Raw genomic sequence first — 26,932 nt, 5'->3', positions numbered from 1 at the left:
CAAGTAAAACAAGAAATCCAGTTTGATGTCGTGTGTTAACTATCTTAATCGATTGTCCATCTCTTCATTAGTCGGTTGGATTAGAAATGTTCCACTTAATTAAACACAGAGTAGGCCTGGTCTTCGCTGCGTAAAGAGACGCTCTTCCGAGTGTGCGTATTTAAGTGATTTTGACAGCTTGGTGTGCAGAGAGCAGGTGTGCGTTGTTCTGCCGCCATTCAATTGTTTTCTTTCATATTATGGCTCCGGGGACTATCTGATTATTTGAATGACTGGTGCGACGATGAAGAGACAGGTAGCCTACATTTTAAAAACCGAGAAGTGTAAAAGTTATATCCGCAGACACAGACATTTGTTACATGACTATATTTATTTTATTTATACTGTAAATTATATGTTACTGTGTATTTGTGTCTTGTTTTATTATCCTGAATTTCAGTTAGGCCTAGTTTAACATGAGAAGGGTTAATCGGTTCCCTGACACGGACTAGTTGACTTTTCAACTCAGTAGAACCTATCCAAGCCTTTAAAGCCTATATGGCCTCCATTGTTTATGCACTAATCGCGTCTCAATATTGAGCATTTTCTCAATTTTGACTACAAATGCCACGGCATAATAAACGGCCGCCAGTCCTCGTGCGTGGCGAGCCGCAGCGCAGTGGGGGTCTATTGTCATCACTGGCCATTGACAGCCGGAGTCTCGCGAGTCGCACGTGCCCCCGCATTGATCCCATTGTGCGCGCGATTGCGCACAGCTGTGCCCGAGACGGAGAAGTTTGCCAACCGCACCGAGCTCTCCGTGTTTCTGAGGATAACGTATCTGAAGAAATAAGAAGTGGTCACGTGGCGAATCGGCAACATCGCATAAAACAGCCACTTATTCAACGATTTATTGAACAGACCCTAACAGATGGCTGGATATAGGAAGCGTTGGGGGGGAGGGGGTGGGGGCATCTGTTGCTTGGATGCTCACGCGTCACTCGCTCTCCCAAGATGATGTCTCGTGCTGAAACAGCGTTTATCCACTGCGCTAACGGCCCTAATCGCTACTGGTCAGTGCACAGTGCACTGGCCATAAAGGCAGGGGGACAGAGAGGAGGAGCCCTGTGTGTGTGTGTGTGTGTGTGTGTGTGTGTGTGTGTGTGTGTGTGTGTGTGTGTGTGTGTGTGTGTGTGTGTTTTGCTCTATGTGAACCAGACATTACATGTGTAGAGCAACAACTCTAGACTAATGTGACGTGCCCAAAGCTCCCCAGGTACATGCACCCCTACGCCCTCAAACACACACACTATACTCCTCTGTCCCATGAGTGTGTGCATGGCCTCCACCACACCTGCAGCCTACATAGGGAATTGGAGCCACGCAGTCTCCCACAATCCCCTTTGGTTTCCCAAATGACTGAGTGACAAACGGAAAGGGAATTGCCCTGCTCCCATTTAAGCTGTAACATAGATAGCCAACCTTCTGGAAGAGGTCATGGTGAGCACATCTGATCCGAACCAACTTTTGATGAGTTTGCATAGATTTTAATGTTGACCATATTACTTTTTGCACAAAGCATATTATTCACCCACTGATATTACTTCTTAAGAAATTTGAAGTGAACGTGGGAAAAGATTTAGAGGAAGAGTTTCAGAGTATACATTTGATTTTAGTGCCTGTAGTGCAGAATGGCTAAGAATAAAAGTATGTTCATCTTATGAGCTGATTTGTCCAAAAAGTACCAGTCTTACATTAGCTATTTAAGTGCTGTTGTCTCTAGTAATGGGGGTAACCCCCTTCATTACAAAAAACACTGCCACAAGTGAGTTGTCTCTCGCTCTTGTCCCCTGGGACTCAGAGTGGAATGGGAGGGATTTGTGCGCTGTGCTGACAGATGGGTCCTTGTTCCTGTCTTTTTCTTCATCTCTATCTCCCTCTCCCTCTTTCGCTAAAACACAGACACACTCACACACACCAAGGCTGCACGAATACAATAGGAATTAAAGCTCTACACACATGCTCCCTGGTCTACTCCTGAAAGCTGAGCCCCTTGTAGTGATCATAAAAGATGGAGAGCGTGGATTTGTGTGAAGGTTTGGCATGCACAGAGGTGGGGGTGATGTGGCACAGGGTGGTGAGGTTACAGAGGTGAAATTGTTTTGTTGTCAAACAAAGATAAAATAAAATTTAAAAAAGTCTGATTGTCAACCAGTTTTACTTGTATAAAAGTTTTATGTCGTGATTTTGAGATGAAGAGAAGTTTCAATAACTATTTCCTGTGGACATGCACTTTATCTGACTGCAATACAGTAATTGTGTGTGTGTGTGTGTGTGTGTGTGTGTGTGTGTGTGTGTGTGTGTGTGTGTGTGCGCGCGCGCGCGCGTGTGTGTGCGTGTGTGTGTGTTAAGAAGTCCCATGGCTCAGTTCTCTCTATTTGCTGCTCACTGAAGCTGAATATGGTTACGCAGCCGACTTTCCTGAGGGAGAGAATGAGAGGCCTACTGACTCTGCTGCACACTGGGGAGCATCAGTGGTCTGACACACACTCAAACACACGAAGAGAGAGAGAGTTGTGAATAATGGACTTTTAACCCCAGTTAAAACCGCTTTATGAAATCTGAGAAAAGATGAGTGTGAGTGTTTTTCCCCAAGTCAAAATCAATGGAACCACCTGCACCACGCAGGTTTACAACTGCATGTTTTCACATAGTGCCAACTGCAGCCCACTCACTGTACTCGTATCTGTGCACATGAATGAAAGCTGTAGACTCAAAGATGAATTAATGCTCCACAAATTAGTGGACAGCTATCTTTATTGTGTAAAAATATAATCTCATGTTTGACATCTAGCACTTTTTTTTTTTAGACAATATCGATCATATCAATATAACGAAGTATAATGCGGACAACTTCCTCGATCATAAAGTAAATTTGATAAGATCTACAGCAGCATTTCATCCAGGCGATATGAGCAGATTGTTTGCAGCTTATTTCTCTTCCTTTGGGCTAATGGATTTGGAACACATTCCAATCGGGAAGAAATGTAGCTACAGAATGGGAATCAGGCCTGAGGGCAATTCTCACTAAGTGGGGAGAGAGCCATTAAACAAAGGTGCCTGTGGTTTCATATTCAGGATACTTTACAACCTCCGTCCCAGGACATCAACAGTGTTTTTGGGTGAGCTGTTAGAGGGGGCAAAAGAGGGGGAGGAGGATCCATCTGCCATGCTGCCGGTCCACAGGGAGACGGGCATATCCCAGGGGTGTTTTGGAGAGAGAGGGGCTGAAAGGATTACACCCAACCACTAATCAACGACGGTAATCTGTGGGCCCCCATACAAAATCCCCTCCGATCCAAACAACAATTTGGGACACAAGATAAAACCTCAGAGTACAGGGACATCTTACTGCTTTGGAACAACCTGACAAATACAAAGGCAAATACAGGTGATTTTTAATTGGAAGTATCAACTGTAGGTGTGATTGGCAAACAGCCATATCTGTGTGATCAGGTGCAAGTGTCCCACAAGTGGCCTCGTCTGACTCCTCGTGTGACCATTATGCAAATGCAGCAACTTGACAAGCCTGCAACATAAATTACCTAACGTATAAAGGCACTTTTCTAATCAAGTTTAACTGCAGAGTGTTTTTTCTTAGATTGCATTTTTGTGAATGTGATCCATAATAAGAACATATAGGTCAATTTCTAAATTAAGAATTATTCAGGGGGGCGTTTCCTGTATGCTTTTGTAATTGGACACTTGTTTTCTTTTTTTCTTTTGACAGGAACTGAAGATAGTTTTTTTTTTTTTGCTACAACAAGGTGAGCCCTGGAGAGCAGTCCTTCTTGAACCTTGTCACATCAGGAACCTTCACAAGGTAAAGCTGCTGAGGTGTAGACAGGTCTGTCCATCCATTGGAAGAATGGCCAGGAATCAAGTAGCCACTAGTTTCATGGTCACTTGTGGTTTTGATGTCTGGGTCCTAGGTGGGGTTTGGATCTGGTATTGATGGGTTTAAAGCTCCACAGGACCATAGGAAAAGCTGCCTAATGATGGTACCAGTCCTCCAGGGCAAATGGGAACTGGAGCATCCTGGCCTGCATCTCCTCTACCTCCTGCAGTATGCCCATTGGCTAGGCAGCCTCTAAGCTCCCTATCCCCATAGCCTCATTGTTTAGTGGGCCCGGCACTGTCAATATTAAGCCTGGCTAATGTGATCTAGAGGCAGCTGGAGCAGCCCGATTATTACCATGACACAGCCGACTGAGGGGTGTAATATCATTAAAAATAAATCAGGTGGTTTGGAGATTTGGTGTGTGAGGGGGAGGTGTGGTGGTGCGGCTGGATTTGAATGACATTAGGTGGGAGAACTGCCATAATTTCATTAGTCAGTTGGGGCACCTCCGAGGATCTGTTGAAACATTTCCTTTAAGTTGGTGTAATTGAATTTGCTTTCACAACGCTGCACACAAAATTAAAGATTGGGGAAATGATGATGGAATTTTTTCCAATTAAGTGGCCAATAATTTTGATTTCAGACATGGTAAGAACTATACAGACACCTGGCTGTTATAATAGGATAATATTTCAATTTCCTAATTATGGCATAGCCTACTCTAGATTATTTATGTGAAAGCAGACACATAGGATATGCCTGTTGTTAATATTAGCCTCTTGTGGTGGATTATTGTTGCAAATGATGAGGAAAACGTGAGGCACTGTTAATCTTCTTAAACTGTTTGACACTGAGCTGTCTGCTCGGCAGACTCATCAGCAATCAGCTGGCTGGTGAATAGGCTGTGAGTTGACAATCTATCAACTGTTACAAATACATAAAATAAAGAAAACAAATGAAAAGAAAAAAAATACTTTAAAAAAAAAGTATAAAGCTATTAATTAGCTACTTTTTCTTGTTATTTTGATAACAAAAACAACTTTGTTGACGGGTCTTTTTTCCTCTTATTTTGCATCTTCGATCTGCTATTAAAGCGTCAGAAGTGCCGTTGGTCTCGCAGCGAGGGTCCTATGTCGCTATTGTTTTTACTCTCCAGCCACATAAACGGTGATTTCAAGGCCCATTGAGCGCGCGACGGGTTGTGTCCAAAATGCGCTGACGAGTGGAGAGCATTGATTATTGGAGGGGCTGGTAGAGTGACGCCAGAAGATGTAAATCTATGGTCTGATCTGACCAGTGACGTCAAAATCAATCTAAACCCAAAATTTGCCACACTATGTCACTTTATACATTCATTTTGTATCTTTGTATTTTCCTTTCTTTTAAAAAAACAAACAAAAAAAAACAAACTATTTATACTGTATGATGTATTATATGGACCTGCTGCAGCTTTATTCAGATAGATAGATAGATAGATAGATAGATAGATAGATAGATAGATAGATAGATAGATAGATAGATAGATGCTTTTTGTGATGTGCCAGACCTGCTATTCAGTTATTCTCACTGAGTCCAACTAGTGCGGACTAGTGAGACTTGTTGCGTACGAACTGATGAAGCCCCTTGGATAAGAGGCGAAACGTCTTCCCAGACAAATACAAGTCCAGTTGCCTACGATTCAATTTGCCCAGAAAAAAAATCTCACAGAGTGCTCCCAAGTCTTTATGGGGCTTCTTGTTGTGCAATACTGACATCTAGTGATAGCCATCAGGACTACTCTCTGCCTTCTTGGAATTATGCTTTACCATGTTTTTATGAACCCAATAGAATAGGCTGTAACACAAAATATAGAAATGAAAGAAACAAATGAATAAGATTGAACAAGTCTTGAACACAAAATGTGAAAATCATTATAATTAAGTAGAAGGCTATATAAATAATGCAACTGGAAGCTTCATTATTCATGATAGTTGTAATTCTTAACTAAAGATCACTCTAAACGTAAAAAAAAAGAAAAGAAAAGAAAACAGTAAGCAAAACAATAAGCAAATTAGCTAAATCACAGTAAAAAAACAAAAATGTTACTTTACACAGCAGCCATATGAACAAACAATACTGCAGGTCACTCATAGCTCTCGTCTGCTCTTCAGGCAACATTATTGTGTATGAATCATTGACATTCAAACTTCAACCTTCACAGAGTCTAAATGGCTCACATCATGGTCAGCTGTTTCACACCTTTGTGCTCTCTGCTCCTCTGTTTTTGGGCATCAAGCATCATACAGTAGGAGGTGAGTGGGTTGCACAATAAAAAGCACATTTTTTCCATTCAAATAGAGAAACCTGAATGATGGATTATTACACACACAATACAACACAATATGTGTTGATCAATGTCAGTTAGGCTATCATCTGTGTGGTAGGCTTGACACAGATAAACTCTTCTTGTTGCTGCCTCACTCCTACACACACACACAAATTTCTGACCCAAATATAAAAGCATGTGCTCGGAGTCATACAGCTGAGCCTGGTTCTGTCTATTTATATCCCCCTCTTCATTCTACAATCAAGCTTTTATCTCCACTCCTCCTCCGCTTTACTTCACCAATTCCCTCACATGCTATTCCATACATCCACCTCTGCCTCATCCACCTGCCAGTCCCTGAGCACCATCAGCATCATCAACCTGCCCCCACCTCAAACCCCCATCCTTGCGTCTCCACAGGATACACACAACTGACACACTCTACTTCATAGCTCGGTATCTCCTCTCAGCAGACACACCGGCAGCGGGTGCAGAGATTTGAGTCTAAGTTTAGTTGTCAGGAGCATTAGGAATGGCTCATAAAAGGGAACCCTCCATTAAGAAGTCTCCTTCAGAAGTGGCCCAACCCAGACTGGGTCCACCTTTCCCCTGCCTGCCTGCGGCTCCTGCGGCACCAAAAGTGGCTCCAGAGCAGAAGCCAAGGATGCTCCGTCCGTCTGACTCACCATTTGACCCAAGTACTTTAGAGGTGAGTGGGCTTACTGTAGGATCATTTTGTGTCAAAGCTAATGTGGAGCATTCATAAATTAGAGCTTTTTCTTTTTCTTTTCTTTTTTTTTTTTTAAATAAATGAGATGCACAATAGTGGCCTTATCAAATAACAGTGTTACTAAAACATGATTATAGCTTTGGACAGACTCAACTGTGTGAAGAAATGGGGACAAGGCTGTCAGTCATTCAGTGACCTCCTTAGGGGGAGGGAGAGGTTGTTTCTTGCTACAGTTTGTGCTATTTCTTCCATCAAGCAGGCAATTTAATCAAATTAGTAACTTTCCTACTGTGGGCTACAATCGCATAACTATTACAAGAAAGAAAAATCTAAGTGGGTGTCCACCTAGATCTTTTTTGATGATGATGACACACTTGTGAACATTAGAAATGATGGCATTACATTTGTGTGAAGTAGTCTGATGGTCCAGGCTCTCTGCTGTAGCTTACTGAGAGTAATTTTTCACAATATTAGTTTATCCTGTGTTTTTCCCTCTGTCAGAAAAAATCTATACCTTTGTCCAGATGAGAGCTTGTTAGATGGCTTACACAAAGAACCTGACCACTATAAGAACACATGTATTGGTTATAGACATTTTAAACAGCAGATATTCTTGACTTGTCATTGAAGAGGAAAGCACCGTAATGACCATATCTTCTATTACTCATAGTTACTCTTCCAATAAGCCATAACAGTGTCATAATGAAGTGACATGCACAACACCCTGGCAGTGAAGTCGAAGCAGCAAATGTAATTCAGCCTATTACCATCATTGTATTGAATATCTCAAGTGACAGATCCTTGCTGTGATAATAAATACAACAAATCAGGCATCAGGTAATCAGGCATGAGAAACTGTGTCATTTTGGCAAGCAGCAAATTCTGGGGTTTCAAAACTCTGCATTGTCCATTTTTGTACAGTATGTCATCACAACTGTGTAGATGCAGAGTCTGTGAAGAGTTATACTTTTAGTTTTCAGTTGCACATCACCCTGCCTGTATTTGACAAACAGCCTATAGGAATAACCCTGATAAACGATGACAAAATTGATATACTGTATACAGTATATTAAATAGAAATATTAACTATATAGGACTCTAGAAAACCAAGGAGGTTACATAAATAAGTCCAGACCATTGTAGTGTTCAGGCTGTCAGACATGCAATATCTATATTGATAAATATTTTTTATTCAAACTAGAAACTCTACATCTCAAACTACTGATGCCCACATTAGTCTTTGTATTTTTGTGCTTTGTTAGCTTTATTTGTGCTGAAGCTTTGCTGCCATCCTCATACTTTCAGTGTTACACTGTATACATACTGCATGACTTTATGGTGCAAGACTGTCCCATTTCGCCTGCGAGGATATGTGGGCCACATTAAGACACCCGCTTACTGCTCACAGTGGGACGGCAGACATGACAGCAGGACAGAGCTCCTGCTGGGCAAAGACAGCACTATAGCAGGCTGTGAAGAGATGTGGCATCAGTCCATGATCTCACTGGCCTAAAGTAATCCATCATTCCTGCATGGCCAGACACTTAATGCAAAGCAGAGATAAGTCATTCACTGGCTGCAATCACGGATTAATTTCTTCAAGTGGGGTCAAAATTGCCAAAGTCAAATACACACCACAAAGACCTTAAAAATGTCTAAATCAGGCTTTTTGACTTGCTGATAAGCTGATTAAATATGTATCTCATACATTTTAGAATAAGACACTCTGCTGACATAACTTATGTCTGACATGGGTTTCAACAAAAAGTTTGATAACAGAATGTAGAAATTCATAAAATTACATCTATTCTGTCAATTTAAAAAAAATAAAATACGATCCATAGATGACCTTGGATCTCAGGCTATACATATTCAGATTTTTAAATGACACATAATTGCAGTTTAAACTTTAGTCCCATGTACAGTATATAATTGTGTGCACATTGACAGATTTGTGTGCATTTTATTTTTAACAGATTTCAGTAGCTATATTTAAAAAATATGAATGCAAGTTATTGACATTCACAAGCAGGCTCCATGTTTACAAATTCTTGGTCATGCATACAGACGTTTGCGAATAACTATATTGCTATCCATTGTTAGATTTTTCACATCATTCTGCACAACTAAGTTTCAAACATACAAATATCATTCCCTCTGCCTCGATTTGGACTGATAGGATATACGGTTGGGCAAAGGATAGGCTATGGAACTATAGAACTATATAATTCATTTGCAATGAACATGTTAATGAGATAGACTCCAAGAGTAAAAAGTGTTAGACTGGATGTACTGCCTATGGTTCAGTACATCCAGTAAAACTGCCATTCAAGAAGTTGGAGGTGATGTAAGCTCAAGCTTAAAGAGTGATGCAGCTCCTTGGTCCACTCTGCAGGTGGAGGTCAATGAAATCCCACCTGCATATCCTACAACACTATATCAGTTAGGCTACTGATGAACTACTGGAAACATTATGAAGGCCATTCTGAAGTTCCACATGCAACAACTAAGGCAGGGTTAGGGTTAGGCTAAGCCTACTTCTAATTTGTTTGGAGAAAGAAGCAGTAAAAAGGTTTCTACAAAGCAGTTAGAAACTAAGACATGATAGCAGCCTAACACCACCTTGACTGTTTCCCTCAGTGTCATTTGATAGACTGGGGGGGGGGGGGGGAAATACAGGTAGCCTAAATATTTTGGAAGTAGGCTATGCATCATTCATTAAATCAAACATCTACTCAGTGGCTATGGACAAAGGGATCACAAACACAGTCATAATGATAGCATGTAGTGGATGGATGACCTCCAGATGTATGTCATTATAGCCTACTTTGCAGTAGCCTAAGTGAGATATGGATAATGAGAAACAATCAGATTTGAAATATTTTTGATAGATAACACAGAAAGATAGACAGAAGACCTAAAAGAAAAAGGAGTGACTCATAGCACCTTTATGCAGTAGGAAGGCATGCAATATAGTAAAACCAACTTTGAAATGAGCTAAGTCCTTTGAAATAGGGAAACCCGGCTTGGAGGGGAAGGGCTGCGTCAACAAGAATCATTGCAATGTTTTTATTGTTTTAATGTTTAAAACTAATACTCTGGCGCCCACTCCATCATAGATAGTGGGTGGCGGCAGTCCATCTTTACGCTGTTTGTTACCCTCATGACACAGGAACAGACAAGAAGAAGACGACGGCCTATGAAAAGGGCGTTACAGTAGTTTTTCCTCACCCAAGTTGGGCATAGACCCGCCCCTCAACCGGCCTCTGATTGGCTTACCGTGATACATTGACCAATCATCACACGTCATGCCCAAACCTTAGCCGAGTACTAGCCAATCAGAGGCACGGTAGTGGGGATGAACTTCGCTTACGTCAGGTGGGAGAAACTAAAGAATAAAAAGGCCTATTAAGGCTTCAGGTTTCCTCACCCTTCCTTCCCCTGCTGCTGTGAAGCAGAGCCGTCACATTCTTCGAGCTGACGACGCAGCGGACACACCTCAACCATCACAGCCATGGTGGGTTTTTTTGTTACCCTCAGACGTTAACTATCTTTCTTCATTTTTGTCGTTTTTATGTGTGTAATGGGCTTCGGGTGTCGTTGGGAGGAAACGGTTCAGCTCTTCTGCAGAGCCGTTGGGTTGAGTGTGAAATATGTGAACAACAGGCTCGCTTGGTCGTTAGCGGAAGTGCAACTTTAGGGAAGCTAACGTTAGCTTGAACGGTAACGTTAGACTACCAGGCTGACCTTAATAATCGCACGACGAGCGTATTAATGTCGCTTAAGTGTACATTAATCATCACTGTATGTGCTATGGTTTGGGGGACATCTGGGTCGGGGAAGTCCAACTAACGTTACCTGGGGGAAAAAATGTGTCTAGTAGCATTTGAAGGTAACCCGAGCTAGCTCTGCTCTGCAGCATTCAAAGGGAACAATTTTCATGTTAGCCTAATTTCTCTTTGAACAGTCTGACTTCTCAGAAGACCAAATCATGGGTGAGTTTTGAATTTTTGTCTTGTCATTTCATTTCAAATCTCGCTTGTTTTTTTGCATGAGCTCATTCTTGCTTGGTTCAGATGATACTTTGCCCTGTATCTCTCTCCACTATCATCCTGCTCAATACACGCCTGTCAGTGCAGTTTGTGGTTAGGCGAGGCTTTCCTTCTTTATTTCCGTACTGTTTCATCACTTTCCACTTGCAACTGCTTGTCCTTTTCCAGATTGAATTTAACCTGGAACAGATTCATGGTAAGTCGGTGAGAAGGGACCTCCTAGTACTAAAACTGTTGCTTATCTCGGCAGTGTTTAGGGTGTGATCTGCATGTTGGGTTTGGGTAAAACAACTTTGGTTTAAATGTGATTGAGAGCTATTTTGCACTGTTGTTTTGGTACGTCAAAATTAGTCATTTTTGCATATAACGTTAGCAGCTTTTGACCATGTGTTGCAGTGTTATGTTTGTGATCAGTCATGCCTTTAAAAGTACTTTTTTGGCCAAACCTCATTATCTGTTGCCATAAGTCTTGTTTAGATAGATTGTAGTCCTGGCTGGTTGTCGGTTTGTCTTAAACTTTGCCTGCTATCTTTCAACCAGCTCATCTCCACAAGTGTGCCCTTTTTTGGTGCTGTATACAGTGGTGGATAGTTTTTGTCCTGGGGCTGGTTTGTTTAATCACCATTGACATAATAGGCTATACTCTCACTCTCCTCCTACTTTCCTCCACTCCTCTAATACCAAATATGGTGCTGGGAAAAGTCCTCACATGCCAGAAGGGAAGAGGCGCATTCCTCAGAACAGGAAAAACTTCACAACAGTGCCTAAGCTTTTTTTTTTTGGCAAAGGCCTGCCCCAAAACATTAGACGCAGCCAGCCAACAGGATATTGTTATGTAACGCCATGTCTCCCTGATTGTTAGATCTCAGCCAAGCTTCTCTTTTTTGGTTGTTGAGCTTAACTAATGCCTGTTGTCGGATCAAAGCTAAATTAATCAGCTTCGCGTATCAATCAACAACAGAACTTCATTGTCCTTTCAACTGATAAAGCCTTGATAGCGCCAATGCTCAGGTACATCAGCCTCATTGACTTTTCTGCAGTGCTGTAAAATGTTGTGAAGTGAATCTGAAACGGATTTAAAGCTTTAAAAAGAAAATGTTTAAGCCTGGTGCTGTAGGACCTTTCTGCCATGTAGGCTTGTGCTGAAGTTGGTAGATAGTAGATAAATGCATTACTGACACATCAATCTTTTGTTTGCTCCCATCAATAAGAACTTTGAATACTGGAAGAGTAAGAGTTTAAAATACAAGAATTAACTGTGTTTTTCGTATCATGTCCAGTTATGGCTCACTTCAGTGAAGCCCTTTTCCTGACATACCATAGCCATATCTCTTTCATTGTCGTGCTTTTTAATTTAGTCCATATAAACACATTTAGTCACACAACAACATCTTTCCTTGTAATGTAGCCTATTAAATTTGTTTGGAAGTGTTTGCATGTTACTCTTACAGAAAAGATCACAGAGCATGTAGTGTTGAACTGTCTGTCACCTTTTCTTCTTTTTTTTGTAGTGAAAAACATCTGCCTGACCAGATTACTAATATGAGTATTGCTGAATTGAGGAAGTTAGATGGATGTTTGCAATGTCAATGAACAGAGTGTTTTTGGTGATCACACCACACTCTGCTGTAAAGATGGAAATGGAGTTGATGCATTGATGAGATATTGGTTAATATATGCATTACTTTTTCAGCAAAGCATAACCGTGTCATGTAACCTTAATAGAGACATAGCAGCACAGGAAACCTACGCAGAGATGTTAGTACAGTGCTATGCCCTTGCCCTTCTTCTACTTTTTAAAAGTTAGTCTAACTATTAAAAAAAACAGGTCACTAATGAGCTTAATCACTTTTCACAGTCTGTGCTTTCTCTAGTCTGCTTGTTTTCATTTTCTTCTGGTTGTCTGGCTTTTCACCTTCCTCCATTTTTACTTGGTATCGCTATCATTCCCCCTGTACACGTTTGCTTATCTCATGTTTGCATATTCATTTCCCTACTCTAATTAGCTGTGCGTCTCTGTATCCTGCAGAGTTTAAGGAGGCATTCCTGCTGTTTGACAAGACAGGAGATGGGAAGATTAGCTTCAGCCAGTGCGGGGATGTCATGCGAGCCCTGGGACAGAACCCTGTCAACGCTGAGGTGCTCAAGGTCCTGGGCAACCCCAAGGCCGAGGGTGAGTGCAAAAGAAAAAACTAGCTTGGAGTTGTGTATACATGTAAATCATTGAAATGTTATTGTGGTATAAAGCAGCCTAGAGGTTCATAGACTTAGAATTGTCTCAATTATTCTTGTCTTCTTGCAGAGATGAACAGCAAGATGCTAGACTTCGAGCAGTTCCTGCCCATGTTCCAGGCCATTGCTAAGAATAAAGATCAGGGCTCCATGGAGGATTTTGTGGAGGGACTGCGTGTCTTTGACAAGGAGGGCAATGGCACAGTAATGGGAGCAGAGCTACGTCACGTCCTCACCACGCTAGGCAAGTTCCATTTTTATTTACATACCCATAAATAGATAGAAGGCGATATTTATGTCAGGGAAAATAGTGAAGTCCTCCGAATGGAAAGCTCAGTGCACATCTGTTTCAATGTAAATGGGTCATGCATTTACATTAAAAACCATCTAGTGTGTACATTTATTATTGTAATACTATTCTACTCATTTTCATTTTCTGTAGTATTTTTCTCACAAGTTTGATATCACATAAAAGTGTTTTTCAGTTGCTAATGTCCAAGGAATAATTTCTCTTTCTCCATTTTCAGGGGAGAAAATGACAGAGGAAGAAGTGGAGACACTCTTGGCGGGACATGAAGATGCAAACGGTTGCATTAATTACGAAGGTGAGAACTAAAGAAGGTAACGGTAACATCATCACACACCATCAGCGTAATTATATCCGGTATACTACCTCCTAATTACGCTGATGGTGTGTGAAGCCGCCTTTGCTTTACATTTGCAAGCTTTTTTTTTTAAATGTAAAAACAAAATCTCGGTTACGTGTTGCGCTGTGTGCTTTGTTGACCTGCAAATATTGTGTAAGAGAGGCACTAGTTTGTCTAAATACAAATACTCAGTTTTCAGTAGATTAGAGGAGGTTGTCATGACGTTTGATTTAGTCTCATGATAAGGTGGGTGTCTGTTCGTGTTAGCAGCTAATGTCTAATACATGTTCTTAACACTTATGGCTAATTGCCTCCTCTAAATGTCAGATGCTGACAGTGTGTTAACTGTTCTTCCTCCACAGCATTTGTCCGCCACATCATGTCAGGCTGAGGGCCGGTACGGGCATTGGGTATACCATGAGATGGCACCTCCAGGCTTTCCTGCTTTATAAAAAAAAACTTGTTAAATAATCCACCCCCTTCAGGCCACCCTAACACTAATCAACTGTAGATTTCCCACTTAATATCGGCAAACAGGAGTAACATCCTGTTGCAAAGTAGATTTTGACCTGTAGTTGCCTGTCGGGAAAGCCTGGTGGTCCCTCTCGTTAGTCCTGAGGCTTTGACCCATGTGTAGCCTCCTGCTGTTCTGTCTCTCTCTCTCCTGCAGCCCTTTGTCTTGGCCCCTGGCTGCAGCATGCCCCTCTGCATGTGTCTGAGACTCCCCTCAGTTTAGAAGGGGATACGGTGGACACACAGGGAAGAGACTGGTCTCATTCAGGGAAAGCCTGGTGGCCACAAGCTATTTGAGCTGATTGGTGTGGTGGACATGAGACTGCACTTCTAATCTCATTTGCATGTCACCGGTGTTATTAAAATGGGCCTTTCCCTCTTTTGGGTTTTAGAGGTGCTGCTCTTTTCTTAGACGCTGAATTGGATGTATCAGTTTGTTACACTGCAGATATGTTTTTCAAATATAGCCACCAGCTTTGGGAGAGTGGACCAGTCCCTTTTTTCTACTAACCAGAGAATTGCAAGGAGTTGCTCTTGTGCTGATTGTTTTCTCCTCTGTACTGATGGAAGCTGAATTTGTAGCTGGCCATTCTGACTGGACTGTAGCTCCCTTGATCTTCTCCCCTTTTCTATGCTTCTCATGTAGAGGAAAGCATACAGCGGAGATGGCTTCTCTAACCAGCTCTTCTTGGATCATAGACATGGCCTAATTTTCTGGCTGAATTGGAGATAGAGATGATTACCTCACCTCTTTCTCTTAGTTCCCAGTTCAACCCTTCTTTCCTCTGGGTCAGCAGAACATGGGGACCTGCCTTCAAATGCAGCATCTCCCACCCAGTCTCACCAGACTTTGATGAGGAAGGGAGCCCTGGCTCAACATGCTGCAGTTGGAGTAGGTCTCTGATAGGATTTAGACGACGAAACTCATATTTGTCTCTTTCTCATGTTTACAGAACTGGTCAGGATGGTGATGAGCGGGTGAAGACGAAGAGTATCCCCCTGTTTTTCCTTTTTTTTACCCTGTCATGTGTACCTTCTTTGCAGTTAGCTTCAACATCCCCCCTCCAAGTCATTCCCATGGATTAGTTTTCCACATTTAATTTAAGAAGTGCCTTTACATTCCCTACTTAAGACCACAATTGATACTGGGCAAGTCTGCCAATTATGTTGCTACATTGAAATAAATGTTTTTCCTGAAAACCCATCTTGATTCTTTTGAGTGGATTTATTTGATTCAATAGCATAACGCAAGACTGTCTTTTTGCTGTGCATTGATGTGTGCAGTTTTTCGATTGGACACAAGAGGGCAATGTTGTTTTTAGAATATGCTTGTGTTAAAATGGCCATTTGTCAAAATAGTGTGAAATACAAGAGGGGTCTCTAGCTGTTTGTGCTTTCATGAGCCAAATGAAAAATTTAAAGCAAACTGAGTCAGCTGAGCTGCTGTAGTCACTTTACATTATTTTTGTTCTCATAATTATCTAGTTTCTCCTGTAAGTTGCAAGTCTTTAGGGACTTTGATAATGAGAATTTAAGCCAAAAACAAAGACTTAAGTTTTATAACTTTTATAATTACTGTCTGGACATAATTTGACAACAAAACAGGAGGTTATGTAGAGGGCTATTTGATGACTTCCTGACCTTTTTCTTAATTTTCCTCAAGCAGCCACAACTATATCCTTTCGTTAGGCGCATTAGCTATGAGTGTGGAGCTTATGTGTGCAGACTAAGGTTGAGAAGGGTGTCATAGTCCAGTACTGAATAGGTTGTCTGCTAATTACTCAGTGTGTGCGCGTGTATATGTGTGTGGTCGATGGAAGTCAAAGCTATTGATTATTTTAATCCTCCTATTTGTGAGTCTGTGATCCTCATGGCTCTGCATTCGACAGGGGAATCGCTAATGGGCCTCAGCGCAGCCTGTCTCAGACCTCTCCCCGTCCAATTAACTTTCAACTGGAATCTGCCAGGAGAGAGAGCCGGGGGCTGGGCCCAGGCATGGCACGGCTACATCCCACTTTATCAGCTCAGGAACAACAGATTCACCAAATCCTTTAAGTCTAGAATGCCATCGGCTCTCTGCTCTAATTAGATGTTTTCCTTTTCGCCAATAACGTAAGAGGTGTTCAAGATGCATTCACTTTCACATGAAGATGATGGCTTTCTATGCCTGATTTAGGATTTTTTTTTTAATTTCCCCTTGAAAACAATGGAAAGGCAATATTCAAGCAGTTTTATACCATACAATGTTACCATTCTTGAAGGCATATTTTGGTATGTTTGGGTTGTGCACCTTTGATAATATATAATGTAATGAAACCCACAGTTACAATGTACATAGTGCTTATCTTAGTCTTTCTATGCCAGGTGTAACACTGATCATTCACAAACCTAAACCTGTTAATATCACACAAATGTTTCCTTGAAACAGAAAGCTGTCCCCTCCATGTAATGGTGAACAAATTAAATAGTAAACACAGTCATCAGTTGCTTTTACCTTTCGTTGTAAATGATTAAAGAAACACCATGCCAGATGAGTTTGATTATTTTAGACAAAAGACCTAAGACATTTAATTAGTCTATAGAAAATTAATCTGCAGCCAGTTTGATCATTTGAAAAATTCACTCTTGTTTCATGTAATGTCACACTGCATATCTCAGGGTTTTGGACAAAAAACCAGATGATTTAAACATGACGTCTGGGGAATTTTGATGTTAAACTTTTTTCCGACATTTAATAGAACATTTTATTCTGTATGCATTGCTATAGGAATATCAATAGATTGAGATATATTGACGAACATATTAGAAATTCTTTACAAATTCCCTGCATGCATTTCTTGTAACTGATGCTTTCCAACAAATAATCTTGGTTCAAAACCTTAATAAACAATAGCAAGCCTTATTGAACACTGAACCCAGTTTGTTTCCACAATTGATTGCTATATTGTTACATTTAAAATGTATACATTGGCTGGATTTTGTGGATCCTGGGTGTATTATAAGCTGAGATCAATATACCGTATTAATACTCGTGTCTGTGGCAGTGTCTTAAGACATATTGGAAATCCATCTTGTAGCAGGCAGTGGTTGTGGTCGGCCACTGTTGCTTCGATCTCAGTTGTAAGTTCACGAAGCCATGTCGTATATCCAATTCTCCACAGTCAGTCCAAGTGGTCACTCACAATAAAACTGTGCAAGGCTCTGTGTGTGTTTATGACTGTTGAAAGCACATGCCTTTATTCAGGCTTGACTTCCACCATGCCAAAACAACATGTAAAAACACAGACAAGATTGGTATAGATATTTTAATAGCAATATTATCTACTCAACCTATTCAACAAATCCAGATAGCCCATCCCAAGATTACTGTACATACACATGATGCTACTTAAACAGGATCTCTCAAAAATAAAGTACTAAATAGGTATGGCAGTGTAATTACAGCAACATCTCTGTAGTGTATTGTACAACATGTAGGTAAAACACTGCATCTCACTTTTTCACCATCTCCATATCTCATATTTTCTATATCCAGTCATACCTACTGACATACCCACACATACACACAATGTTGTAAATAATGCACTTGGCAATTAAAACTTTATGACACCCAAGTGCCATCCATGAAATATGTCTTGATTTGTTAACTTGTAATATTAATATGTTGGATGTGACATTCTGTCTCATGATGGGAACAAAGGAAGGTCAAACATCTGTGTTTATTCAGATTGCCTTATTTTAATGACTACTCTCTCAATGCATCACAATGGGGATTCAATTCATTTCAACTGGTGTAATTCCCTTCAAAGCACAGGGGAAAGAAAATATATTTTATAAAGATGAGTTGCAAAATATAGGCAGGCCTTTCGATCAGAGGTCATTAAAATGGAGAGCAGAGGTGTAGAAATAAAATACGGCTTGGTTAAAGACTGAAATACACAAAAGGTGCATTTGTCAGCTTTGTCATTTTAATTAATGTCACCTTTAACACCGTTATTGCATTAAAAACAATCACACTGATGGTGTTTGTTATATTCTAGTTGTCACAATGTCAGTTTATATGGAACACATTATAATATTTTAGATATTTCAGAGCCACAACGTGCAATTCTTATGTGCACTTATACTGTACATAATCTGAAATTCATGTTTGCACACAATGGGCGCCAATAAATGCAAATTGCTCATGATGACTGGCTCAATATCACATAATTCAACTTAATTCCATTTATCTCTGATTTTCACTCGAGCCACACTGCTGCTGTGTATGTGTGTGTATTAATTTGCATACATACATGTCTGTGTATGTGCAAACATGTCTTTGTGCATGTTGGTGTTTTCCTATCGACTCCTCTCTCCCTCTTGTTGAGTTAGGATCAGAATCAGTCTGGGTAGACGAGGAAGCCGGAGAAGGTGCTGTACTTGTTTGTGTTCCCTCCGTGGACCTTCCCTCCGTCCAGCTGCACATACACCTCATCGCCCACGTCCAAATGCAGGATCACACTGTTGGAGGCGTAGTCGTAATTCTGATCAGCGTCCTGAGCGAGGGCGCTGGCTCTTACCTGTCACCCACAGAGGACGTACGCATTGACAATTAGAGCATGGACGAAACTGAACAAACACTTGCAAATGTCACCGCCACTTACTCAGCGGCTCTTTTAAACTAAAACCAACAATCTCACTCTTTTTCTTTGTGTTTTTTTTTTCAGGCTGGATCATGATTAATTATTAACAGCTCTAAATTGAAACACTTATTGGTATGACTCTACACATTCCTGGTGGATAAGCAGATGAATGGGACTATGACCTGTGACCCCAATGGTGGACTGAAAACACAGCCACTCTGCCTCTTATTGATCAGCTATGACTGGGGCTCAGGGTAAAGGACCAGGGGATGGAGATCTGATTGGGTTGTGGAGATAAGCGCACTCACTGGGGACAACAGGTTGTCTATGGGGAAACTAGCTAAGCTGCGAAAGCACATCACTATCTACACCAACTATTGACCTGTTGCTTATGGTCCTGGGCCAGCTCAATATGCATGATATTGAGTGGCTATGCCTGAGCCAGAGAGTTTCACATTTGCATGCTGTATGTGAGTTTGGTCTTATTGACCCAGCAGCAGTGGATCTTTACTTGTTTGTTAACACATTTAATTGGGTTTACTCATTGTGGACATTTAAATACGCATGCCTAGATTGAGTTATAGTCATAAAGGAAACAGCATTCATCCATTTATTTCTTTTGTCCATCTGACTCTATATCTTCAAAAGAAACTAACCAAGCATAATATTTGAAACTGTTATGTACATGTAAGGGAGTTAATAGCATATTGGCCTATATATAGATATTAAATACAATTTAATTTCAATTTTATGTATAGTGTGATTAAATGTGTCACAAATAGTAAATTACTATTACTAAAGTAATGTTTTTTTTTTGTTTGTTTGTTTTTTTTTCCATGTCAAGTGCTGTAAGTTTTAGTTAAACAAATCTAAAAAGGACAATCACACTTACAGCACTCCTAAAAACCTCTTTTGTAGGATGTATCAATAATTCTGGTGTAGCAGCTCCAATCATCAGACATATGTCAGCCATCAGTGGCCTTGTGTCTGGCTCGGTGTCCATCTGCGGAGGGAGCACTCAATCTATGTCAGCAGCCAGACAAGCCACGCACATCTTCATGACAGCCACAGAATATGATCTGCAACTCAACTACCATCATGTCATCCCCATCACTGGGGCCCCATTCTCCCCAACGACCACGCATCAATTTGAAAACAGTCAATCGCTGAGCAACAGAGCCTGAATTACTGTAACAAAAAAATATGTTCTTTTCCCCCTACACCCATACATTTTCGGTCCCGTCTGAGCATATTGTTCACCATCTATCAGCCGTGGAGTTGTGCTCTATTACCTGGACACTATCAGTAGGTCTCCTTAAATGAGATTCAGGTCATGGATGCTGCATCCAGCATAGAGCATGCTGGTGATCACTGGTTAAATATGTCCCTGTCCACTCTAAACCAGATTGATTAAGGGGGCAGAGAAGTCAATCTCCTGGGGCTTCACAGCTCAGCAACCCCACAGTAAAACCAACCACAGCAACTGTTTAACAACTACAATAGTCTTGTTTCATTAGATTTCAGATTCTCCACTCCACAGGGGTGTTCTTATGTTTAGATAACCCGAGGCACTTAGGTCTAAACCATTATATTTCTTACTGCAGACCTGTTGTAATTTACACCTGTTCCTCAGTCTGCAAGTACATGAAAGGGAGAGTCTGAAATGTGGAAACGTGAAAGGCATGCCTACACAGACAACCAGAAACCTTTTATCTTTATTTCTGGTATTAATTTATATGGTGTAAACTACTGTAATATGATCCACTCAGATTAGAGCTTAGATCAGATCATAAATATGAGTTTTCCTTTGTTTCCGCTCCGGCTGTGTCTGTGTCTACAACGTGAATTTCTCTCCAGGGACCAAAAGCATCTCATTACATCTATAAGGAAGCTGAACAACAATTGTTAACTGTCGGTTTCATGTAAACATCATGTCCTGAATATGATCAAAACCACTATGAGACACCAGTCTGTTTGGTGAGCCTAATGATCTACTAACTGAAAATATGTCCCCTAGAAATTATATTTATATACAGACAATTTACTATGGCAAATATCTTTTAGAAAAACATGTTGTTTATGAGTGAAGTTAAATGACGATGAATGAAACTGAAACATCTAGAATTTATTTGGCTCTGAAAAGATCAGAGCCCTGAGGGTCCCAGTGTAAATATGGCCTAGAGCACAAAAATGAAAAACAGTCTTCTGTTTTGACACGGTACAGTATATATTAGATCTCCCTGTAGTTTATAAAGTTGACTGATAAACAAGCTAAATAAATTATTTTCCCCTGACATGATGTCAGTGGTGAGATAGAAAATTACTCTTGTGGAATTTGACATCCTGTACTTTGTCTTTTTGTATTATGCAAAGAAAACAATCTTTGTATTGTCCCTAGTCCGTATAGGTGAATGATGCCTAAATACAATGCAACTTTTTACCAATAGGCCTACATATGTGTTAATATTAGCATTCATAAAATGTTCACTTAGCATCTAGAAAAATAATTAAATCGGAACAACACTAATTAGTTATTTAGAAAAAAAAAAGAAAGAAAGAATCTATAAACCTTGGGGACACTTGTGTGAGCCTTGGTCTAACTAAACACTTAACATAGTTTACCCTTTCTTAGGCCTCATAAGACCATCTCTCAAATAACGCCAACAATCTATTGTCATCTGTAAAGGTTATATTGTTGTTCTTCTTGACATGTGTAGTGACAGCCAATATCACATTTGCATCTTTGGCTGCTTCTGACAGTGAAGCTGTTGTTGTGACTTCCTATTGACACCAGGCATATGTCATCCTGCTCATTATTTTGGCCAAACAGTGTAACGGAGGGAGAAGTACGAAGATCTTTCCCTCCCTTAGGCCTTCTCAGATTCTCATGACTTCATGCATCGGAGTGTAGTTGTATTCTGTACAACAAAATAATATTCATTACTCAGTGTTGGGATCATTCTGCCAATATATGATATATGAATTGATGCTTCAGCTGACGTTCCTATGTGTGAAGGAATAATGCAAGCCATCCATTAATGTAGACACCAGACAGAGAGGCATGAGAGAGCCATGGTGGGATTAGGGCGGGAAGCCGACAGAGGAGATGGATACGGCTGGAGGACACAGACTGATCCGTGTGAACCAGGCAGCACGCTGTGCTGATCCTGGAGCTGGAAGGGTTGTGAGCCGTGAGGCAGGGGCCCCCAGGGCTTGCCTGTGGCTGTCTCTGTCTCCGCCTAGCCCTTTCATTATAGGGCCTCCAGTAAACACGCCTGGGAGCAGAGGGGGCCACGGGCAAGGGGGAAGGAGTGGGGAGGTGTGGGGGGTGATGGTGGTGGTGTGGGGAGCAGCTGCAGTTTCATTTTTTATACAAGTGAAGCCGCACTGCAGACGACAGACAAGGATAGACAAAAAGAAAGAATGGGGTGGGGGAAAAAAACAAAAAAAGGAGAGGGGCAGAGAGTTGACAAAATGGAAGGGGGGGTCTGAAGTAACAGACTGATCAAGCAAGGCTATTTTGTGAGGCCAGGGAGATGTAGGGGTATATGAAGTCTTGTTTTTATCTGTGGTGCCGTGCTCCACTGGTAATAAAACTGACAGGATTCATTCACTGTGATATACTGACCTCTTAGAGCGGAGACAATAGAAAAGTAGCTGTTAAACTTACCTAAGGGACTCCAGTACATGGCAGGCGGGTTGGGGACTGTTGGGGGGGTGGAGGCCAGTTTGCGGAAATAGAATATTTATTGAGTAGGTTTTCCCTCTCCTCTGGGAGCCCAGGGATTACATGGCGACAAGCCGTAGCAGAGCCATACCTTAGACTGCTATTACCTGCCATTCAGTATTATAGCCTGTGGTCTGTAGCACAACTAAATCTTAATTAGTGTGTTTCATGTTGTTTCATCAGAGCTACATTTTTTAAGGACAAAACAAAACAAACCTTTGACTTGTATTCATAGAACAAATTCTTCTCTACATCTGACTCTCTTGTGCCTTTCACTCTGAGGTAATTATATTTCATCTGGAGCATATCTGCAATGGGGGAAGTTAATGCAGGTACTGGTCATTACAGTGAGTGATGACATTTTAACGCTACTGTGAAATAACTTGACCTTTAATTGAGCTATTAAAAGAGTCTATGATAGGTTTAAAAAAAAAAAAAAAGCTGAACCAGTATCTATTTGTCTGTGTTGAACATTGTGTTAAAAATATTTAAAATAGATATACAGTCCAGTGATCCACTATGGGAATATAAATGAGTTAGGTGAACAGCTCACCAGTTAATGAGGGGAAAGGGAGAAGTTGTGTTGAGAAGATACAGATGACGTTGTACCACCCTTCACAGCATAAAGCATCCCAACATTAGCATAGACTGTCCTAATAACATTTGCGACTAAGCTGGAATATTAAGTGGCATAAAAGCCATCTATCCCTGACGGTGAATTACGAATAGAGTGATTAAACACATTTATAACAGTGGTGGCACCAATAGGAAGGGCATCCATGACTATTTATTTGGAGCAAGGCTAAGCAAATATTGAATCATTAACTGTCACGAGGATATAATGTGCATCCATCATCATCTCAGACTGGGGTATAAAATTTGGCATTGTTGTGTGCCTTGTGTTTCCAAACCGCACAAACAATGCACCGCTGGGGTTGATCAGCTGAGCAAGAAAAGGGCGGAAAGATGTCGAGCTAACATTCACATCACACATTGGAATTGTACCTCAAGTCAATTACCATCGCATTACACACATGGAAGCAGCTGAAGTGTGACCCCCTTCAATCACAAATCCCCTGACTCTGAAGCCCTGTCATGCTGCAATGATTTGTGAAAGTTAGATTGAGGTGCGAGCAGGTAGGCTTTACAGAGTGGGGATTTAGAGAAGGTAATAGCTATTGGATCTATAGGAATCCCATGGAAGCCCTGCACATCCCAACACATCCTCCTGAGATCCTGGCATCGAATTATACCACACTCATGTCACATGTTGCAAGTCACAGCCCAACCGCCAATGCAGTGTGTCAGTTTAAACATTGCTATCAATTATAAAGATGGTATATATCAGATATCTTAAGAATAAGTCTATTGGTATATTGTGTCAATTATTTTTACAGCTTTCTCTGTCTCTAACATGCACCTGCACCTGCTGGATCGCTGCATAAATAGTTTGTAAACTAGTTTTCTCTCTTTCTCTGGCTGGCCTTGATCACTTGTCAAGTCCAGACATCTTGAGTGGGTGTCCATTGGTCATCGTGCCTGATCTCATCCTGGCCTTCACCACCAGCCTCCCAGATGCCTCGTCTACCAGCCCACTGTCTCCACACCTCCATTAAGTCATCTATCTTCCTCCGCTCCACCCCTGATCTTCCCATCAACTCACTTGTCTTGTTTTGCTCTCCCTTTCACTGTCTCCAAGCGGACGTCTCAGCATGTCCGTGTCATGTCGAGTCTCTTGTGTTTCATTCATTCTCACTGAATCTGTCCTAGCCCTCAATCTGTTGGATCGACTGCCTAACAAACACAGGGTTACAAATAACCTTATCCGTTGAGGTGTTTAAGTTACAACACAATCACAAAGGGAAAGTGGCACATTTGCGGATACTGCAAACCTTTTTTTTTTGTCAGACCCAGTGGCCTGACAAAATCTCTAATAAAACACATGCACCTATACATCAATGGCAAAGCAGAATCCTACAGTCAAGAATGCAAACTCTCAGACATAGTGCCCATTAAGTAAACCCTAGTAGCCACTGACTGGCCTCAGGCAGAGTACTCGCCTGCCTCTGGACTTCAATAACTCCAAACATGATCAGGCATTCTGCAGCAATTCATTTACACTCCATTTTCATCTACCAGCAGCTCTGCTCGGATAGATCCCTGTTAGGTGAGAGCTCTATTTAACACAACTGTTTAAGGAGGCCACCTGACGGGGTGTCGGATGGACCTCGGTGAGGTTAAATAATTGAGTTGAGTGAAAAGATAATTAATGGAGAATCAATGAACAAGCTGGGGAGGGGTTAGGAGAGGAAAGTATAGCGAGTGTTCAGGGGATCTAATCTAAGATGTATAAATTATTTATCAGTCTAGGATGACTGTAGGAATGACAATATAGGACATTAGGCAGGCAGACTTAAACACATACTCACCTTTGTGGTCTCATGCATATAATCAAATGGTGGAAAATTATGAATGATTTTAAACATGCAGTTTTACATCCGACCAAATTAGGTCTAAATGAGCAAATCTAAAACAGCTTCCTTCAAACCAAATAGAACGTATGAGCCCACATTGGTCTGTGTGATAGTTGTTCGCACTTTACCTGTCAAGAAAGTGAGGTCTGAGTAGAGTATTTACATGTTCGGTCCTTGATGAATTCATGGATGTGAAACCACAACTTGAAGAATGTTTCCTGAATTTGGACTCCTCTGATGAAATCCTTGTGATTTATCCCACCTCTCCTCTCCTCTTCCCCCATCAGCCCCTCTGTCTTTAATTAGTGTCTGGGGAATGAGGGAGTGGATGAGTGGACTGTCAATTTTACATTCATTATTTATTTAGCTGAGGTGTAAACTGACTGGTCCACGTACTGACAGACATTTCTCCTGTGCTCTTTTGCACTTCTGTTTAGGCAATAATCAAGCTCTGTGTATGATAGTTACTAATTAGACTGTTGGTTTTGGCGGCGGCTGCATTCTGCCACTTGTCATTTAGCCACAGTACATGCGGGAATGCAAATATCTGTAGCTGCAATTTCAGACTGTATAGCATGAATTCCCCTTAATGAGGATAAAGATTGCTGTTTCATTCTTTGGCTGTCATGTTGCCACCTGCCAAGTGGAATGTGCTCAGAATCTGAAGAGCTCAATGTTACAGAGGTGAATGTGAGTCAATGGTAACACAGGATGGTCAACGGTGAAAAAAATCTTTCATGATCGTGCGGGCGCATACATACCGACATATGTGTACACACACACTCATGCATGAACGGAAACACACACACACACAGGTGCACAGTTTTACTAACCTGTCCGTTCTTCTTCAGGTCTGCCCACATGCTGGTGCCGTCACCACCTCTCATTAGAACATGGTAGGTGAAGAAGTAGATGCCTGGTAGGGGGCAGGTGAACTTGCCCGTGGTGGGCTCATAGTAGTTGCCTATATTTGTCACCACATCATCAAATTTCAGTATTTCATTTCCTTCATGCTGCTTGCGTAGCCCTGCGTAAAAGGCAATTTTGGGAGAGTAGAGTGAGGGTGAATAACCACCAGGACCTGGACCTGGGGGCCCCGGTGGTCCTGGTTTGCCTGGCTCTCCTCGGGGTCCAGGTTCTCCTTGTGGGCCAGGGATCCCCGGGGGCCCACGAAGCCCAGACTTGATCTTTTTCCCAGAGTAGTCCTGGGGAGGTGGAGACACAGCAGAGAGCTCCTGCCCTGGCTCAGAGGTGTAAGGGTCACATACCATCCGGCACCCTCCAAGCCTTTCATAGTGGACCCCTGTGTTCGCCCCTTTGGTTGTGTGGACCAGCAGGGGAATGGCCACCAACAGTATTAGAACCATCGCCACACCTACAGCAGCACCAATGACACGTTTCCTGCGGCTGAGCCGCGATGCGGCCAGTGTGAGGAAGTCCTCTTCCCCTTTGGCTGGAATAGTGCCGGCCAGGATGAAGCCTCTCAGAGAACCAGTTTGATATGAAAAGGTGAAGAAGGATGCAGAGAGGAGTGGGCGATAAGCACTATATCACTGGGGCAGGTGACAACGCAAAATGGCAGACAGTCAGGAAGAAAACAACCAGATGAGAGGAACCTAGAGAAATGATAAAGATGTCTAGAGGACTACACGATAGATTTAAAAACCTTATGTGGTTAAAAAAAATAGAAAAAGAAAAATTATATACCGCAATGTTTAGGTACATGAACACAAAAATCGAAATGATT

At 41.5% G+C, this 26,932-nt stretch overlaps 2 protein-coding genes across 4 annotated transcripts; one reads left to right on the top strand and one right to left on the bottom strand.

Annotated features, from left to right (window-relative positions):
* The first annotated feature begins 6,702 nt into the window (after positions 1 to 6,702).
* LOC146984623 (myosin light polypeptide 6) lies at positions 6,703 to 15,563 on the top strand. 3 transcript variants are annotated; one of them, XM_085781957.1, is made up of 7 exons: positions 6,703 to 6,894; positions 11,136 to 11,163; positions 12,997 to 13,140; positions 13,270 to 13,443; positions 13,727 to 13,804; positions 14,209 to 14,243; positions 15,313 to 15,563. In XM_085781957.1, the coding sequence occupies exons 1-6, from the start codon at positions 6,718 to 6,720 to the stop codon at positions 14,235 to 14,237; spliced, it is 630 nt and encodes a 209-aa protein (XP_085638083.1). In that variant the 5' UTR covers positions 6,703 to 6,717; the 3' UTR covers positions 14,238 to 14,243; positions 15,313 to 15,563. The 3 variants fall into 3 exon arrangements, with proteins under 3 accessions (XP_085638083.1, XP_085638085.1, XP_085638084.1); XM_085781959.1 differs by having other exon boundaries at positions 14,209 to 14,256; XM_085781958.1 differs by lacking the exon at positions 14,209 to 14,243.
* A 3,080-nt stretch (positions 15,564 to 18,643) lies between these two features.
* Positions 18,644 to 26,694, bottom strand: c1ql4a (complement component 1, q subcomponent-like 4). Its single transcript, XM_085781955.1, has 2 exons — positions 26,019 to 26,694; positions 18,644 to 18,921 (listed from the first exon to the last, which is right to left on the bottom strand). The coding sequence occupies exons 1-2, from the start codon at positions 26,550 to 26,552 to the stop codon at positions 18,742 to 18,744; spliced, it is 714 nt and encodes a 237-aa protein (XP_085638081.1). The 5' UTR covers positions 26,553 to 26,694; the 3' UTR covers positions 18,644 to 18,741.
* Positions 26,695 to 26,932: the final 238 nt, after the last annotated feature.

This window comes from Trachurus japonicus, chromosome 7 (genome assembly GCF_045865225.1).
Source record: "Trachurus japonicus isolate A0001 chromosome 7, Traja_1.0".
NCBI lineage: Eukaryota > Metazoa > Chordata > Actinopteri > Carangiformes > Carangidae > Trachurus > Trachurus japonicus.
The sequence above is the reverse complement of the archived record's forward strand: the minus strand, read 5'-3'. Positions and strand labels throughout refer to the sequence as shown.